The 17,608-nt window shown below is 36.2% G+C and overlaps 1 protein-coding gene across 4 annotated transcripts; it reads left to right on the top strand.

Moving 5' to 3' along the window:
* Window positions 1–228: 228 nt before the first annotated feature.
* Window positions 229–15,898, top strand: LOC130425972 (zinc finger protein 239-like). Of its 4 annotated transcripts, none has more exons than XM_056752450.1 (4): window positions 229–250; window positions 10,252–10,459; window positions 11,389–11,465; window positions 12,708–15,898. In XM_056752450.1, the coding sequence occupies exons 3-4, from the start codon at window positions 11,459–11,461 to the stop codon at window positions 13,559–13,561; spliced, it is 861 nt and encodes a 286-aa protein (XP_056608428.1). In that variant the 5' UTR covers window positions 229–250; window positions 10,252–10,459; window positions 11,389–11,458; the 3' UTR covers window positions 13,562–15,898. The 4 variants fall into 4 exon arrangements, with proteins under 4 accessions (XP_056608428.1, XP_056608429.1, XP_056608430.1 ...); XM_056752451.1 differs by lacking the exon at window positions 229–250 and adding an exon at window positions 7,592–8,527; XM_056752452.1 differs by lacking the exons at window positions 229–250; window positions 11,389–11,465 and having other exon boundaries at window positions 7,592–10,459.
* Window positions 15,899–17,608: the final 1,710 nt, after the last annotated feature.

Genomic DNA, 17,608 nt, shown 5'->3' with positions numbered 1-17,608 from the left:
TTTTGTGTTACTGTGACCGTGTGACGGATATAAATGAGTATAGACTCGAAATATTAATGTTTTTCACTAATCATCCTTTCTTTCAATTTTTACTTATTTATTTAGTAATAATTTGTCCACGAAAACATTAAAACTTTGTTTTTATCTTATTTTTGCTGTTCTGGGAAAAGAGTTTTGCATCTCTATTGCGTGGTGACGTCATTTCTGGTGAGCTCGCGCTGCCCGCTCGCTCTGAGTCTGCTGAGGAGAGGTAAGCAGTTAGCGGTGCTTTCTCACTATATGTCTGTAAAAGGGCCGAAAAGTTTGATTAAGACAATGATATGCAGTAATATTATTGTTCACAGTGTTATGGATGCATTAAGAAGTGTTTTATGAATAGATGGATTGTATTTAATGGTTTTATTACCGAGTACAGCGGTTTGAGTATGTGTGTGCGCACACAAAGCGTTGTGATTTTAACTGATTAAATAACTTCAATCTGTGCAGATGAAACATCACACACGAAACATTTTATTATTCTGTAAATTACTTCATTTAATACATCCAGCGACATCTAAAGGCCCCATAATAAAATCTCCATCAACGTCAGTTCCGGTTGTTCCATGTCTTCTGTTACACAACGCAGATCTTGGACAGTCGCCAGAAATAGTCCGGTTACATTACGTTTAACACAACTTGAGATAAATATTAACACACAACACATGTTTAAAAATAACACAATCAATATCCAAAGCGATTCATATTGTGTTTTACTATCCATTCGTATTTGAGGATCTGAAATCCCTGAATTGAACCCATGACCTTGGCGTTGCTTGCAATTAAATAATAAAAACGATAGTTGTATTACTAATTTTATATTTTATTTATATCCACTGGGGGGACAAATCAGTATTTTGATGTTTGTCTTGAAAGGTTTGTTTCATTAGTGACATTAGCCTATCACTGAAAACACAACCATTAGTGTTAATAGATCAGTCAGTCTTCTGATGATGATCATGAGTGTTTTCTTTTACATTTACATTTAGTCATTTAGCAGACGCTTTTATAAAAAGCAACTTACAAGTGGGGTAGGTAATGGAAGCAATTGGGACAGCATAAGTACAACAAAAGCATAAGTGCAATCAAAAAGAAGACTGGTCACATATAGCCTAACACAGTATACAGAATCATTCATTCATTTTTTTTTTATAATGGGTAGAGAAGAAATGAGTAGAGACGAAAATAGAGTCAGAACAGATCAGTAAGATGTTGGCGGAAGAGATGTGTTTTCAGGTGTTTCTTAAAGATGTCTACAGAATCTGCAGATCTTGTAGCAGCGGGCAGATCATTCCTAATAGGTGGAACAGATCGTGAGAAGGTGGGCGAGAGAGACATACTTTTGTTTCAGTATAACAGACACATCAGTGTTAACAGCTGTCATTATTCAGACTGATAGTTCCCAATTTTCACCTTCTTCATTATGCTGATATCTTGTGTAAATTTCCTCACATAACAGATGTTTGTGTTTGAATAGATTTAGACAAAGAAAGAATTTGATTTTTTATTTTACAAGCTCTAACATTCTGTAATTTTAAATCTCATACAGTCAGTTATATGAAAAGTTAGTCAACCCTCAGTTTTAGGTGTATTTTTTACTGTTTTTGTTTGTTTGAAATACTTAAAATAGATTGGGGCCAAGTTGTTGGGGCCCATCAAGTAAGTGCGTTAAAAGTTATTGAATTTTGTAAATGCTGAGTGCATCAAATTGACCTGAAATTATTTTGAATTCAATTGTTTTTGTATTTTGAGTCTGAAAATATTTAATCTTTTTGAGATTGTTTCATTTCAAATAGTTTTTTAATCAAATTGATAACCTGTTGATTATAAATTAATCAAATCGATTTGCTGTCTACATTTAAATTCAGGAGTTTAACAGACGCTTTTATCCAAAGGGATTTGTCAATAGGAGGTAATAATACAATAAGCGATTATACCAAGATACTAGTTTCTATGAAGCCAGATCAACACCTTTTGAGACAGAAAGGGAGATAGAGAGAGAGAGTTTGTGTGTTTTAAAGAGAAGTCAATATTTAAATTTGTCTTGTGCAAACATTCACACCCCCACAACCAAACTATTGTAATTACCAAATTCTGACTGGCAATTTTGGAAATATCAGCTCATATGTTTATTAGTTTAAAAGTCACCTAAACAATATTGAATAAAATAGGTTGATACTTTGTGCAAATATCTTATGTTAATCGCAAATAAGATGGCATTAACAAATGGCACCCCTTGAATAGTTTATATAAGGCATATTTTAAATGTTATTGTAATCAGCAATGACTCATCAAACAATTGAACACAAAATGTGAAAATACAGTGTCCTCTAGAGATTACCACGGACAGCCACTAGATGGCGCATACAGCGTTTGTCCGCATTAATCCTCATGTGATAAAAGGTACTTGCATACGCTTCATATTGCAGTATTTATACATTTCAATCTATGCATTAGGTAGAAACTTCTACGCGTTTGTATTAAACAGTAGGGCTGGGTAAAAAATATCGATTCTTCGATATTAATCGATTTTAAATTTAACAAAACAATATCGATTCGGGAAATCCCAAATCGATTCTTGATGTGTTTGCTTTTGTTCAAAGATATTTGTATTTCGCCCATCTTCCTGAAGATGAAACAATCACTCATGCTGATACAAAATAAATTCAAAATAAATTCAAATAAAAAGTGGGAGAGGGAAGAAAGCATCATTGCGGAAGCTCGCGGTAACCAAAGGACCCCAGCGCTGTCTAAATTAAAGTCTGATGTGAGGAAGCACTTTATGTTTAAAGGCCATGACGGGAAAGGTAAGGACGACAAAACAACTGTGCCCGCAAGAGCTAAGATTTAGCAACAACACAACAAACCTATCGCAAGTTTTTGCATTCACTTTTGTTAAGTAAATTGTACTCCTGAAACTAAGTAGAGCCTACTCAGTTTTTAAGTAAATTTATTTTGAAATCGTGAATAAATCTAACTTAACATTCTTATTACATACAAGTGAAATAACTATGTAAATCTTACTTGATTATTCTAGGTAAAATCTACTCAGTTTATTTTAGCAAATTTAATTTGAAATTGTGAGTAAATCTAACTTATTTTTTTTACTCTATTTAATAAGTTAGTTCCATCCATCCATCCATCCATTTTCTACCGCTTATCCGGGGCCGGGTCGCGGGGGCAGCAGTCTAAGCAGGGATGCCCGGACTTCCCTCTCCCTAGACACTTCCTCCAGCTCTTCCGGGGGGACACCGAGGCGTTCCCAGGCAAGGCGGGAGACATAGTCCCTCCAGCGTGTCCTAGGTCTTCCCCAGGGTCTCCTCCCGGTGGGACATGCCCGGAACACCTTCCCGGGAAGGCGTCCAGGGGGCATCTGGAAAAGATGCCCGAGCCACCTCAGCTGGCCCCTCTCGATGTGGAGGAGCAGCGGATCTACTCTGAGCTCCTCCAGAGTGACCGAGCTTCTCACCCTATCTCTAAGGGATCGCCCAGCCTCCCTGCGGAGAAAGCTCATTTTGGCCGCCGTATCCGGGATCTTGTCCTTTCGGTCATGACCCACAGCTCATGACCATAGGTGAGAGTGGGAACGTAGATTGACCGGTAAATCGAGAGCTTCGCCTTGCGGCTCAGCTCCTTCTTCACCACGACAGACCTGAACAGCGACCGTATTACTGCAGAAGCTGCACCGATCCGTCTGTAAATCTCCCGTTCCATCCTTCCCTCACTCGTGAACAAGACCCCCAGATACTTGAACTCCTCCACTTGAGGCAGGAACTCTCCACATACCTGAAGGGAGCAAGCCACCCTTTTCCGACTGAGAACCATGGCCTCAGATTTGGAGGTGCTGATTCTCATCCCAGCCGCTTCGCACTCGGCTGCAAACCGTCCCAGTGCATGCTGAAGGTCCTGGTCTGATGGGGCCAGCATGACGACATCATCCGCAAAGAGCAGAGATGAAAACGTGTGGTCCCCAAACCCGACGCCCTCCGGCCCCTGGCTGCGCCTAGAAATTCTGTCCATAAAAATTATGAACAGAAACGGTGACAAAGGGCCGTTATAAGTTATAATGATAAGTTATAATAAGTTAGTCATGTAAATCTAAATTTATTATTATAATTTTTTTAGTAAATCTAACTAATTTTTTTTATAAAATTTTATTTATATTCAAGTAAAACAATTTCCTCATTTCATTACATTAAAGTCATATTAATATACTTCCATTGTTGCTGGTAACAAAAACAATAATTGGACTCAACTGTATCAAAAAGTATTTAATAAATCCTTAATAAAATATCATTGCAGCATTTAGTTAAAATTTAACAATAAAATGCAATAAATAAAAAACAATTACAAACAAACAACATCAAGAATGGTGGCTATAGTACAATCGTGTAACCAATGATATGCAAAACCATGTTACCAATGAAATCAATCTGAACACAGTAAGAAAAAGCATCAACACTGGTGGCTTTTGCAGCAAAATCAAGTTGAATCAAAATTGTATTACACTACATTAACAAGGCTAGTACAGAAAAACTTAAGCAAGCAGTTTGTTCTTTAGAGACTGTATTTTTGGGCTTGGTCTAACTCCATTGAGATCCATAAAAAGCTTCTGGAAAACTTCAAAAGTGTATTTCAGGTTCAAGGGATACTGCAAATTCAAGGCATAAATTAACGTAATCAGAAGTGTGCAAGCTTTTGCTACATTCCCACATTTTGCAAGTACCTTGCAGCCTTCAATAACAATACAAACTTCTGGCTCCTCCCCTCTGCTGCCATCAACCACGGGATCTTTATGACGTCTGCTGCATATCCATCTGGATTGTCATTCTTATGGAGTTTCAAAAAAAGATACAACATTGTAAAGCAGGAATTTAAACCACATGAAGAATAACATGCCTTTTAGTAGTTATTGGAATTGCAAAATCCATCAAAGGTGTTAGATCTTTTTCCATACATGTCAGCTTAGCTATGGAATAGTCTTTCAGACAGATGGGAGTACAGGGCACTCCAGGTCACTCCATACACGGCAGATCTGTACAGATAACAGAAATTCAGATAAGACTGTAAATGTGACCCGTGCTAAAAGTTTCAAAGTAGGCCTATGTCTCTCTACACTTTCTATTTTAAAACGTTTAGTTCCAGCGTTTTAAATGGTGTGGTCAATGGCTTAGTTTTTTTTTTTTTAAACTCTGCAACCAACGATGTGCATTGTGTACTAATGCACAGCAACGTAAACGTATGTGAAGAAACAATTTGTTGCTGCAGTCAGCCAGGGACTATTTATTCAAGCGGAAGGATGACAATTAGTGATTTTACTTCATGAGAAAGCAAAGATGGGGTTGCAGGCACGTCGCGAAGCGGGAAAAGCCGATCAGACATGATTTATTCACGATACAACAGAGCCTCCTCTAAATTAATTGCTTACTTAAGCACAATTTAATGCTCCTTACCTGTTCAAATGTATTACTGGATGATCATTCAAAGGCTGTGGCGGTCGCTGCCTTGTTTTAAATGCGAGCGATAACAGTTAGGCAGTGCAGTCAAGTTCAGAAACATGCAAGAATAAGTTCTTCCTAAACACAGGTTACTGCGCACGGCACACTAAGCTAACGTTAATCGGTTAAACATTATGACCTAGCCTAGCACACCCAAGTAACGTTAATAAGGAGCGAGAGGACGCGGAGGATAAAAGGTCACACAGAAAAGTTAGCCAATTGTCATATTAAAAGATACAAACGTGATGCTAAATATATCGTTACTGTTGCTCATCACTGCTGTTGTTCTTTCACTTGTCCGAGTTAAAAAAAATAAAGAAATCCTTGTGAAAATCATTGTCAAATACTTAAATTTCGCAAAAAACAACCTGTCTGGAAATATACGACGACCTGAAGACATTGTCTTGATGTAAATATCTATTATTGAACGCTGCAAAACAGTTCTAAATTACAGTTACATGGGCCCTAACATTAGCTAAACATATATGAACGAGAAATAAAAAATTCTACAACGTTTTTTAAGTTGTTATAAATACTTGAGTAATTAGTGTTAATGCTACAAACATTACATTTATTTATCTTTAGCTTTAGTTTTTACCCAACGTTTTCAAGTTCACACATCAACTAACTTTTTTAATGTAGAAAGACTTTAGTTTTCTTCATAAAATTTACTTCCCCAATGTGGGACTTAAGACACGAGACAACCAAGGTTGGTGTTGACAACAATCCCCGGAGGGTGGTTTATTTTGTAACACACGTGAAGATATAGGCCCGCAACACCACAAATCCACCAGGATGCCCGTGAGGAATAAAACTCCCATCCCGTGATGAAGTGCTTCCAGTGTTCGGTTTCCGTGCTCGTGGGGTAAGTCCAGACTTGCTTCTGTCCGTCTGTCGATCGTCACGTGCTTGACTCTTGAAAGGGAAAAGAGAGAGAAATAGTGTCAGCTGCACTATTCTCAACCTTATGGAGATATGTCTCACCCTTTCTCCTCTCTTCCTGGGTCTTATATCCTCCGGATATCCGCCTCAGATGCTGACGATCGACCGGAGTTGGCACTGATTTTCTCCGTAACCATGGCGACGCTGATTGGGTGCAGGCCAACTCGTCACACCCAAAAAACATTTTTTTTTAAGTGTAGAAGAGTTAGTGTTAGCTTGTGTTTTCTCCACTGCAAACGACTTCCTACACTTTAGACATGTGAAATGTTTTCTCCAGTGAATTCTCATGTGTCTGTTTAGGTTACTTTTACACGTCGTGGTCTTTCCACACTGTAGATATGCGTGAGGTTCTAGGCCAATGTCAATTCTCATGTGCAGCTTTTCACTGTTTTTGTCTCCAGTTCTCAGAGCTTCTTTCAGTGAAACTTTCTGAATTTTTTGTGCATGTTGATGTTTCTCATCAGCATCTTTTTTTTATCTTGACTGTCCTTATTCACTTCCATCATATCTGAAGTTGTACAAAACAACAGCAGAAGACAAGATCATAGTTTCATATTCAGGGAACACAGTCATTCAGGGCAGTGAGTATTGCCTTGGATAAAAGAGTTTGCCGTACATGATAACCACCTCACAAGAGAAGATTATTGTACTCCATTTGAATAACAACATAAAAATAAAAAATAAAGTAATAAAGTGATAAATTATTCCTTGTGCAAGTCAGTGAGCAAACAAATGTTTATGATAATCATTTTTTTACCGAATTATATGTTTTATAAGTAAAATTCTTACTGACATGATTCATTCACTCTAAACCACTGATAAATCAAGGCTCAATGTTAAAGATTTTCAGGTTCAAAATTAAAAGTCATCAGATGTGAAATAACACTGCATAGTCTTCACTGTATAAAATGAATATATATCATTCCTTATTAGAGTTACAGGAATATTGAGTGATATGTTTCTTTGTCTTTTGTTGTTTAATTAACATTAATAACAGACTGTGATTTATTAGGCTGCTGTCATTTTAATAGTACGAGAGCGGTACACCATAAACTGTAAAATAATGTATGACAACTAAAAGGCAACACACTGCAGCTCATGTAGTCAAGTAAAAGAACATATGCATGTTATTTTTTTCAATAAGACAATAAAAAATGTGGAATTAAAGGTCAAAATGCAGTGCCCTACAACTCAAAGCAGAATGGGTGATCAATTTTTTGCCATGTCAACGTGATCTGAAATGTGGTTCTAAAAAACGTGTATTTAGCAACGTATTTACACCATCTAAACTCATAATACTGACATATTGACACATTTAACGTTAATTATTTACATATGAACAACTTTAGAAATGGATGCGTAATATCGTAATCATTAACGTTTATTTTATTATATTTGTCACATAAATGACATTATATGTTTTCATTGCATTTATTAAGGTTTACTTATAATCAAATTATTTTGGTTGTGTGATTTCTGCGGCCAACTCGTTTAGAAGAATCAAAACTTTAAACTTTAAAATGATCAACATTCTGCAATCGATTAAACATTACTTATCATGTTAAATTGCTGTGGGACACAAAGGCATTTTTTCCAACATTCTGTGACTTACGGTAGATCAATGAAATACACCAAAAACTCAAAATAATCACCAAATGAATCTCATCTAAAAAATGTAAAACATAAATTGTACAATAAAAAATATATTAATTCAATTCAGCATTTCTTAGTGTGTGCGTGTGAGAGATAATAGTCAGTGTTGTTTATTGTAGGTGTTGGTAGCAGGTTTTGAGGCCTTCAGCACAGGGGTTGACGGCTCACATTTGAAACCCTGAGGTTCCAGGCCAGCCATTTTCACTGTCATGATGGTTGACAGAGTTCCTTCTAGTGCCAAGATGTTCCTGGTTTTATTTAGTCAAAAGAGGATTTGTACGTCATGTAAAAGCAGCCACCTGGAAAGACCAATAACCAAAATATGTCTTTTACAACTCAGCAACTCAGTTAAATAATTCAATAACTTCTAAAGGACTTTGTTAGAAAAAGGCCCTCAGGTATGTATTGTTTGAAATTACCGAAGTCTTGATCTTATATCAAATTTTTTATATCAAAATTGATCTCGATATCAAATTCTACATGTTCCCAAGCGTATTTAAACCACGAGCTTTGGTTTTGTAAGGAAATTTACATTTGATTTTAAGATATCAGCATAATGAAGAAGGTGAAAATTGTGAACTATCAGTCTGAATAATGACAGCTGTTAACACTGATGTGTCTGTTATACTGAAACAAAAGAAAACACTCATGATCATCATCATAAGACTGATTGATCTATTAACACTAATGGATGTGTTTTTACTGTTAGTCTAATGTCACTAATGAAACAAACCTTTCAGGACAAACATCAAAACCCTGATTTTGATTCTTGGTAAATATTAACAAAATATATATTTTACCATTTTTATCTTTTCGTTGTTTTATCTTCCTCACCATGCTCCTTTGTGTGTTCATATGTGTAAAACTGACTATTATTTCTTGTTCTTTGAAAATTAGAAGATTGAGAAGATATTAGACAAGAGATTTCTATGGATAATTAAAATGGAAATTTGCCACAGTAAGATGATTTCTTATGAAGTGGGAATATCTGGAAGATTCAGTGTAAAATTTGATGATAAAATATTTAAACATAAACAACAATATGAACACATTAAGGTCGTCCCTTTAGGAAAATGATCTATGATTTTAATACAAATATTATTCTTAGACTATTGTAAAAATCATATTTGTTTTTTAGGGTTTGCTTGAAGTTCAAAAGTTATTCAGAGTATATTATGATTTTTGTGCATTAAAGTGTCTGATAAACTGTTTTTCCTTTACAGGCACGTATAACCAAAATGGCGTCAGCCACTGAGAACAATGCGATACACCATGCGGTCCGGCCGAGTCAAAAAATCAGTTTTAGATTTCCCGATTAATACCTGATGATCCAAAAATCTTGATATGATAATCAGAGTCACTTAGTATATATGGAGTTTGCATTATATCTTTCATTTTAACACCCTCACATTAGAACATGTCTCTCGGTCACTCTGCGTCTGTTTTTCTAACTGTGCAGCGCTATCAGTAAACAAGAAGGGCGGAGCCTAAAATGCACTGCTCCGACTGCTTGTTGCTCATTTCTTAAACAAATTTCAGAACAACATTTATTTATGAAAAATTTACGACATATAGATGGGCATAATATTTTAGTGGAGCAATCTTATAAACAATATGAACATTTATTTAACAAGGGTTACAGAAAGCATTACAAAAATGTTGTAAATGCTTGGAATACTCATGGAATTGGCCAATGTCACTCCAGTACAGTATTTTTGACGGATATGCACCAGAAACGTAATTTGCTGCCCGCCATTATAAAAGAAAAGAAGATCATCAATATGAGGGAGAAAGGCCTATCGCATTCATACTACACCCATTCACGGAAAACAGTACAAACCCATTTAGCCCGTTGAGGACATACCTTCTCAAATTGAGTACCTATTTATTCAGGGGTATGCGATTTCGGACAACGACACAGATAAATCAATACTTAAATTTGTCTGCCTAAAGATTCACACCCCCCACATTCAGTCGATCTATGTAGTCTGAAAATAATGAGAATTAAAATGAGAAATGAACACTCTAATGAACACTAGTATATCACCTTTGTCAATAGTTTTTTAGAGATGTTAAATAATGGTGATTTGAGTTACTGACAATGTCTCTCTAACATCTCCAGTTCACACAAACAGTGATTGACACCTTCAGTGAAGCTCCTCCTACATCAATCCACCAATAAATACCAGAAACCAACAAGCAGAAGAATCACTTCAGGTGTAAGAACTGAAATCTTCACACTGTTGTTAGTGTTACTGGAAGAGAAGCTTGAGAACACGAGAGATCCAGAACTACACAGAACACAAACTGAGGGACTGAAGAACACAGAGGTTGGTTTCTGATTTTATTTGTTATTATTTTCTAGATAGAATCTAGTTTAATGAATTGTGTGGTTATTGGTAGACCATTGAAGCAGAAGTTTAGCACTATAAATAAATGCAGTAAAATACATGAATGATCATAACTTTGTATAGTATATGATCTGGTATAGATTCAGTAGAATTGCATTAATCATGTAGCAGTAGATTGACCAGATCACACATCCTGCTTTAAGTTGTACAGCACAACATTTTGACCTTTTGTTTCTCATTTTCATCAGTCTGTTGCTTTTTAATAGTCATGGTGAATAATAACATGAATATGTTCTTTTCTTGACTACATGAGACACCGTCTGTTGGTTTTAGTTGTCATATATTGTTTTACCCGCCAATTTTTTGCAGCATAGTTTCTGCTGTACTGTACTTAGTTCTTTTAAAGTGACAGCAGCTTAACAAATCACAGTCTAAATACAGTTTTAAATGTTCATAAAACAACAAAAGACAAAGAAAATCTTCACTTGATGCTCTTGACTGGTGTAACTCAAATAAGGATTGATCTATATTCAATTTATAGAGTGAATATTATACACTGTTACTTCACATTTGATGACTTTTAATTTTGTACCTGAAAATCTTTAACATTGAGCCCTGATTCATACTTGATTTATTCTCGAAACCACTGAAACATTGGTAATACAGAAATGAATATAATAAAGCAATAAGCCCCAAGAAGCCGTGGGTTACAGTGCATTTTATAACAGCTAAGGGGCGTTGTTATAAACCCCCTTAGTTGTTATAAAATGCACTGTAACCCACGGCTTCGCGGGGTTTATTGCTTTTATAAAACGGTTGATCCATATGCTTAGTAAGGTTTCTTGAAGTAAAACACAGAAAATTTTATGTAATTATTTTAATGAAATATATTCTTCCACCAAACAAAGTAGTTCCTCAGGAACAGGTGTGGCTACAACAGTGCGGTTGCGAAGCAACGCAGATGCAGCAAAGAACACAATGAAAAGTAAGCTTAAAGACTGTGGTGTTTATCTATTAACATTAACATGTATCTATTTTTATACATAAACATTTGTGTTTAAGTGTGGATCAAATATGTTTGGAAGCATGCTTAAATGTGTTTATTAAGATTAATCTGGATATCGCCATTAATTGTGCATTCGTTGAAAGACAGCGTTGAAAGACTTTGATTTTCTCAAAGTCTGCCACCGTTAACGCGGGATGGTGGGATGATTTGTCAAATCCTTCTCGGCGAAGTTATTTCACTACTCCAACGAAAACGTTGTTGCTTGTGATAAACTCAGGATCTTTTATCAGACACCAGGACCGGCTGATCGGTGGATCATTTATGTGCCAGTTAATCCCTGCACGTAGGCCAACATAGCTGCTAAAGCTGTAAGGTTCACCCTTTCCGTTTTTCACAGCGGCATAAAACTGAAGAGCTTGGTTTAGGTCAGTTTTGTTTATTGTTTTAAAGTCAATAAACATACATTTTTCGGCAGACCAGGACCGAAAACAGCGAACAGACCACATGGTCTGTTTATGAGTATTCACCTCATTTCTAGACTTTTCGATGTCTTCAATTTCGCTTTCATTAATTTCTCCGTGTCGTCTTTGTTGTTGGTCTAATTTGTCTGTCATGTCATACAAAATCGGACATTTTGACAATTATTTCGCTGTACGTAGCAAGAGTGGCGCAGTGATTATAGGTAATGCGGTCAGCCGTTATATATCGGGGTATTTTATAACGGCTTAGATCTCCGCTCAACCAATCAGAATCAAGGACCAGAACTGACCGTGTTATAATAATATACATTTGTTCTCTGGCTTGCACATACAATAATTTAATACTTTACTGCTTTTTCCACTGAAAATCAAATTACTGTACTGTCTGAGGGCATTTTATGTTGTAAATTAAACAGAGTAATTATCATCTTCTAAGGTTCTAAGGTCATCATATATGGCAAACACTTTTATCCAAAGCAATACTCTGTGAACTAAATGACTATGTTCCTTGAAAATGAAACTATGATCTTGTCCAGGGGTGGACTGATCAGTAGGACATTCTGTCAAAGTCCAGAACGGTTGTCCCATCGACAGCCTGGGACAGAGTCAATGGGCGGAAGTATTATAAATGTGAATCAAATAAACGCGACAGGATTAGCAAATCGCACACGTATGCATACAACTTGTGGTGTTTTTTAGTACAATTGAAAATGAGTTTTACAGATAGTTTTGTTAATTTCAGATATGATTGAAGTGAACAAGGACAGTCAAGATGAAGTGAAAGATGCTGAAGAAAAACATTATAATCTGGAAGGAGCTCTCAGAATAGGCGACAAAAAGCAGCACGCATGTCTACAGTGTGGAAAGACTTTTATACATACTGGAAAACTTAAGACACACATGAGAATTCACACTGGAGAGAAACCTCACGCATGTCTACAGTGTGGAAAGACTTTTACAAATACGAGTGACCTTAAGATTCACATGAGAATTCACACCGGAGAGAAACCTCACGCATGTCTACAGTGTGGAAAGACTTTTACACAAACACAAAGCCTTAAGATTCACATGAGAATTCACACTGGAGAGAAACCTCACGCATGCCTACAGTGTGGAAAGAGTTTTACACATTCAGGAAGCCTGACGATACACATGAGAATTCACACTGGAGAGAGACCTCACGCATGTCTACAGTGTGGAAAGACTTTTACACAAACAGGAAACCTTCAGTCACACATGAGAACTCACACCGGAGAGAAACCTCACGCATGTCTACAGTGTGGAAAGAGTTTTACAAATACGAGTGACCTTAAGATTCACATGAGAATTCACACCGGAGAGAAACCTCATGCATGTCTACAGTGTGGAAAGACTTTTACACAAACACAAAGCCTTAAGATTCACATCAGAATTCACACCGGAGAGAAACCTCACGCATGTCTACAGTGTGGAAAGACTTTTACACATACAGGAAACCTTCGGTCACACATGAGAACTCACACCGGAGAGAAACCTCACGCATGTGATCAGTGTGGAAAGACTTTTAACAATAAAAGTCACCTTTATAGACACATGAGAACTCACATGCAGAAATAAAAATGACTGCAGTGTCCCCCATTTTTAAAAAACCTTGATCATCTAAATATGTACAATAAAAGGCAAACCTCAAATTGACCATTCTTAAGTAAAATATTTGAAAAGTGGGGCTTCACAATTGAGATCTTACTTAAATGCTAATGGCCGCTTTAATATTTTCAGTCATAATTTTGCTCATCACATAGCACTAAAACTGCGCTTCTTCTTTACTAAATCTGCAACTGCGCTGGTTTTACAGGGTGTACCTCAAGGAGCAGTTCTGGGTCCACTAATGTTTATCATTTATATTTCTCCACATCATACGCATGCTTGGACTTCAATTCCATTGCTTTGGTGATGACATTCAAATCTACTTTACCACCAGCACTGATAGCCTATCCCTGCCTGACTCACTTATTGCATGCTTCAGGGATATCAAGCATTTTGTAATAAAAACTGAAATATTGATGATTGGCTCTACTACCTCTGTCAAAAGTATGGACCTGTCCTTTGAAATTGACAGGCTTCATGTTCAACCTGCTTCATCTGTCCGTAATCTTGATGTCTTTATCTCTATCTTTTGCCTTTCATATTTCTTCTGTCGTTAAGAACTGTTTTTCCATCTTCCGAATGTTGCACGTCTTCGATCTTCTCTCACTCTAGCTGATGCTGAAATCTTATTCATGCATTAATCACATCGTGTCTAGATAATTGCAATGCTCTATTTCTTGGTCTGCCTAGATAATCGTAGCAAGGTTATAGTATGTTCAAAACTCAGCAGCAAGAGTTCTCACCTCCACCAGGGGTTCTGCTCCCATTACTCCTCTACTGCATGATCTTCACTGGCTACCTGTGGGATCACATATTCACTTTAAGATACTTCTAACATTTAAGGCATTAAAAGGTCTTGCGCCTCCATATCTGTCTGACCTGCTCTCCTCCTACTCTCCTGCTCGGTACCTCAGATCAACTGAGCTTAGTCTTTTGTCCATTCCTTTATTTTTGTCCAGTCCATTGCGGCACCGTTCACAGACCTGCTTGTCAGTCTGGCGGTTCAAAGCGACGGAGGTGGTGGAAATATGTGAATACTTTTAAAAGTACAAGTAATCTTCAGCAGCAAATGATAATTCACTCTGGAGACCCTTCACATGCAATGGATGTGGAAAGAGTTTGACATGTAAATTTAGGATTCAGTCATAGATGAGATCTCACGCAGAAATTAAACCATAGACATGCCATCAGTGTAGAAAGAGATTTAGACAAGAATCTATTCTCAGATATCAGCAGGGTTTTCACTCTGATCAGAGCTGCTCAAAGTTTATTTCTGCATCACATCTAAAGATGAAGCTTGTAAGCATGCAAATTTAAAGTCTTACTTGTGGACTGATTTTGGCCTGTTTGAAAACTTGTGAGAAAATGAATGTTGGTTTATTTTAACAATTTGATGAAAATTCATCTGTCACATTGCTCAGTGTTTTCTCCTTTTAACTTCAGAGAAAACTCTTTATACTCACTGGACACAGCCGGTTGTGGCGTTTACTTTTATGTTTGTACGCTCTTGCAGAATGACTGTTCTGACAAACAACAGGACAACTCGTAGTAATCAAGACTAAATCAACAAGCACCAAAAAATTCACACTGAAAAATTGTTTGTAGGGAAAACCTCACCCCTCATGAAAATGTACCATAGTCTAACATGTCTTGCATTTCTGCATGATTTTACTATAAAAATGTTTAATTAATTGTCAGAAACAATTTGAGTTATTCTTGCTATTACTTTCTCATAATCAAAAATTGTTTTCTTCACCAAAATCCTGGAAGTCACTACAGGTAGTCAGACATTTCGGAAATAACATTCAAATGTCCACAAAGGTTTGCTATGTTCTTACGATTTTCCAGAGGACAGAAGACACATGTCAGACGTTTTAAGAACAAAATATAACACTAATCTTAATCTGCCAAAAAACATGGTTAAATCACAGTTCATAATCATAAGAGATTCCAGTGACATTGAAACAATGTAGATTATTATGACATGTATTCCTTATGCTGTGTGTGTAAACAAACAACTATAAATAAACTTTGGTTTTGACAAGTAGAAGAATTTTATATTATAAGAGTATTTGATGAAAATAATAGCTGTTGTTTAACTTGCTGGGACCCCAGGAAGAGTAGCCAACGCACTTGGTAGTGGCCAATGGGGATCCAAATAAGCAAAAATTGTGTTCTCTTGCTGCTTCAAAATGTCACATTCAATTTATTTATGCGTTTCTTGATGTTGTTATTACTTTAAATTGTACGTTTCCAAGTATTTGCTTTCTGGTTATTCAATTAACGCACTCAGATGAAAACGCCTTCATTACCCTCAAATTAATTAGATTTTTCTTAAAATATTTATTCCTTGTTATTCAGTATTATTCTGTTTTTATTCATTAAGGTTCATAAGTATGAATGGAATTCTAGTCTGTCTTTAACCAATGGATAGACAAAATCATTCTTGTTTTTTCTTGTGACGATGTTTTCGTATATCGCTGATGTCTCGCAAACATCCCGATGTCGATTTCAATAGACAGATACCAGACGATAATCGATAGTAATGGAAAATACGCATTATAACGTTATCATGGGATGTACGTTTTAGCTCGAACGTTAATTTTAATATGCCCAGGCAGTCAGTAATAGTGACAGAATTTGTAAACTCTGTTTTGTACGGTCATTTGAATGAGTTGCTGTTTTTTGCCGGTCGCTGCAGATAGACCAAGAGAAAGATGAGCTTTTAAAGTCAATTATGGATATTTTAAATAAAACAGCCCAGCTGATATTAACAAATGAGTCAACTATTTAATACAAGCAATGTGAATGTCTCATCAAAATAATGAGAAACTTTCTCATAATAATAACTATCTCATTATTTTGAGATACTTAGTCATTATTAAGAGTTACTAAATCGAAATTTCAAGTCATAATAATGACTTTTAAATAAAATCCCAACCCTGGCGGAAATGTGCTTCCATAGTTCTCTACTTTGCACAAAGAATAATTGGTAACACTTTAGTATAGGGACCAATGTTTTCCTGTAGCTCAGTGGTAAGAGCAGTGTTGCCACAGTTACTTTAAAAAAGTAATCTGATTACTGATTACCGATTATACCTCTAAAAAGTAACTTAGTTACTGTACAGATAACTTGATTTTTAAAGCAACTAAATTAGATTATTAGATTACATTACATTCAGCAGCTACCAACAACACCCCCAATGCCTCGACATAAAAATGAAAATCAAAACTTACTTTATTGGATTTTTAACAGTAATGCCAACAGTGTATCTCCTGACATTTTAAATTGAACTTGAAGACTATTTCCTGAAAAAAACATGTTTTTATTAAAAAATAATATAGAGACTGATTTTCTTGATTTCACTTAACGTAAATACTACATTACTACGTAAAAAATAAAATAAAGACTGTCTTGACCTGACATTTGTAACTGTTAACACTTTCATTATGGCAAAACATACTATTTATAATCTACATTATTTATTAATGTAATTATTAATTTATTTTTAACATGTTTTATGAACATTGAACCTCTAAGGCTGGTGCCAAGGTGTCCGCACCAAAAGGGCACCATATCCCGGGAAACGCAGAACTTCATCCAATACAATGAACTCCCCACAGAGTTCGCATCTCCATCTCAGGCAGCATATAACAATGAATGAAGATTACCAACTCACACCTTACTCACACCTCACACCTACATCTGTTCTTTTCTCCCCCTCTCATCTCTCTCCAACTGAATTCAGAGCAATTCAAAGCTCACCCATGAACTGGATTTGACAAATACCATATCTTATATGAACAAAGAATCTTCATATTCATATTTGTTATCATTTGAAATGTCTCAGTGCGATTGGTACAAGGGTCTCATATCCACAGCAGTAGAGCAGATCATAACATAGGTGTGAGGCTTTAAGATATTCTGCTCACTGTTGAGGTTGTGTCTTCATGCAAATGCCCATTTGTGGCCTGATCAGATCCAGGACAGAGTCCTTCACAATGTAAATTGTTGTT

Source organism: Triplophysa dalaica, chromosome 7, assembly GCF_015846415.1.
Source record: "Triplophysa dalaica isolate WHDGS20190420 chromosome 7, ASM1584641v1, whole genome shotgun sequence".
NCBI lineage: Eukaryota > Metazoa > Chordata > Actinopteri > Cypriniformes > Nemacheilidae > Triplophysa > Triplophysa dalaica.
This window is presented reverse-complemented; position numbering and strand designations above follow the sequence as displayed.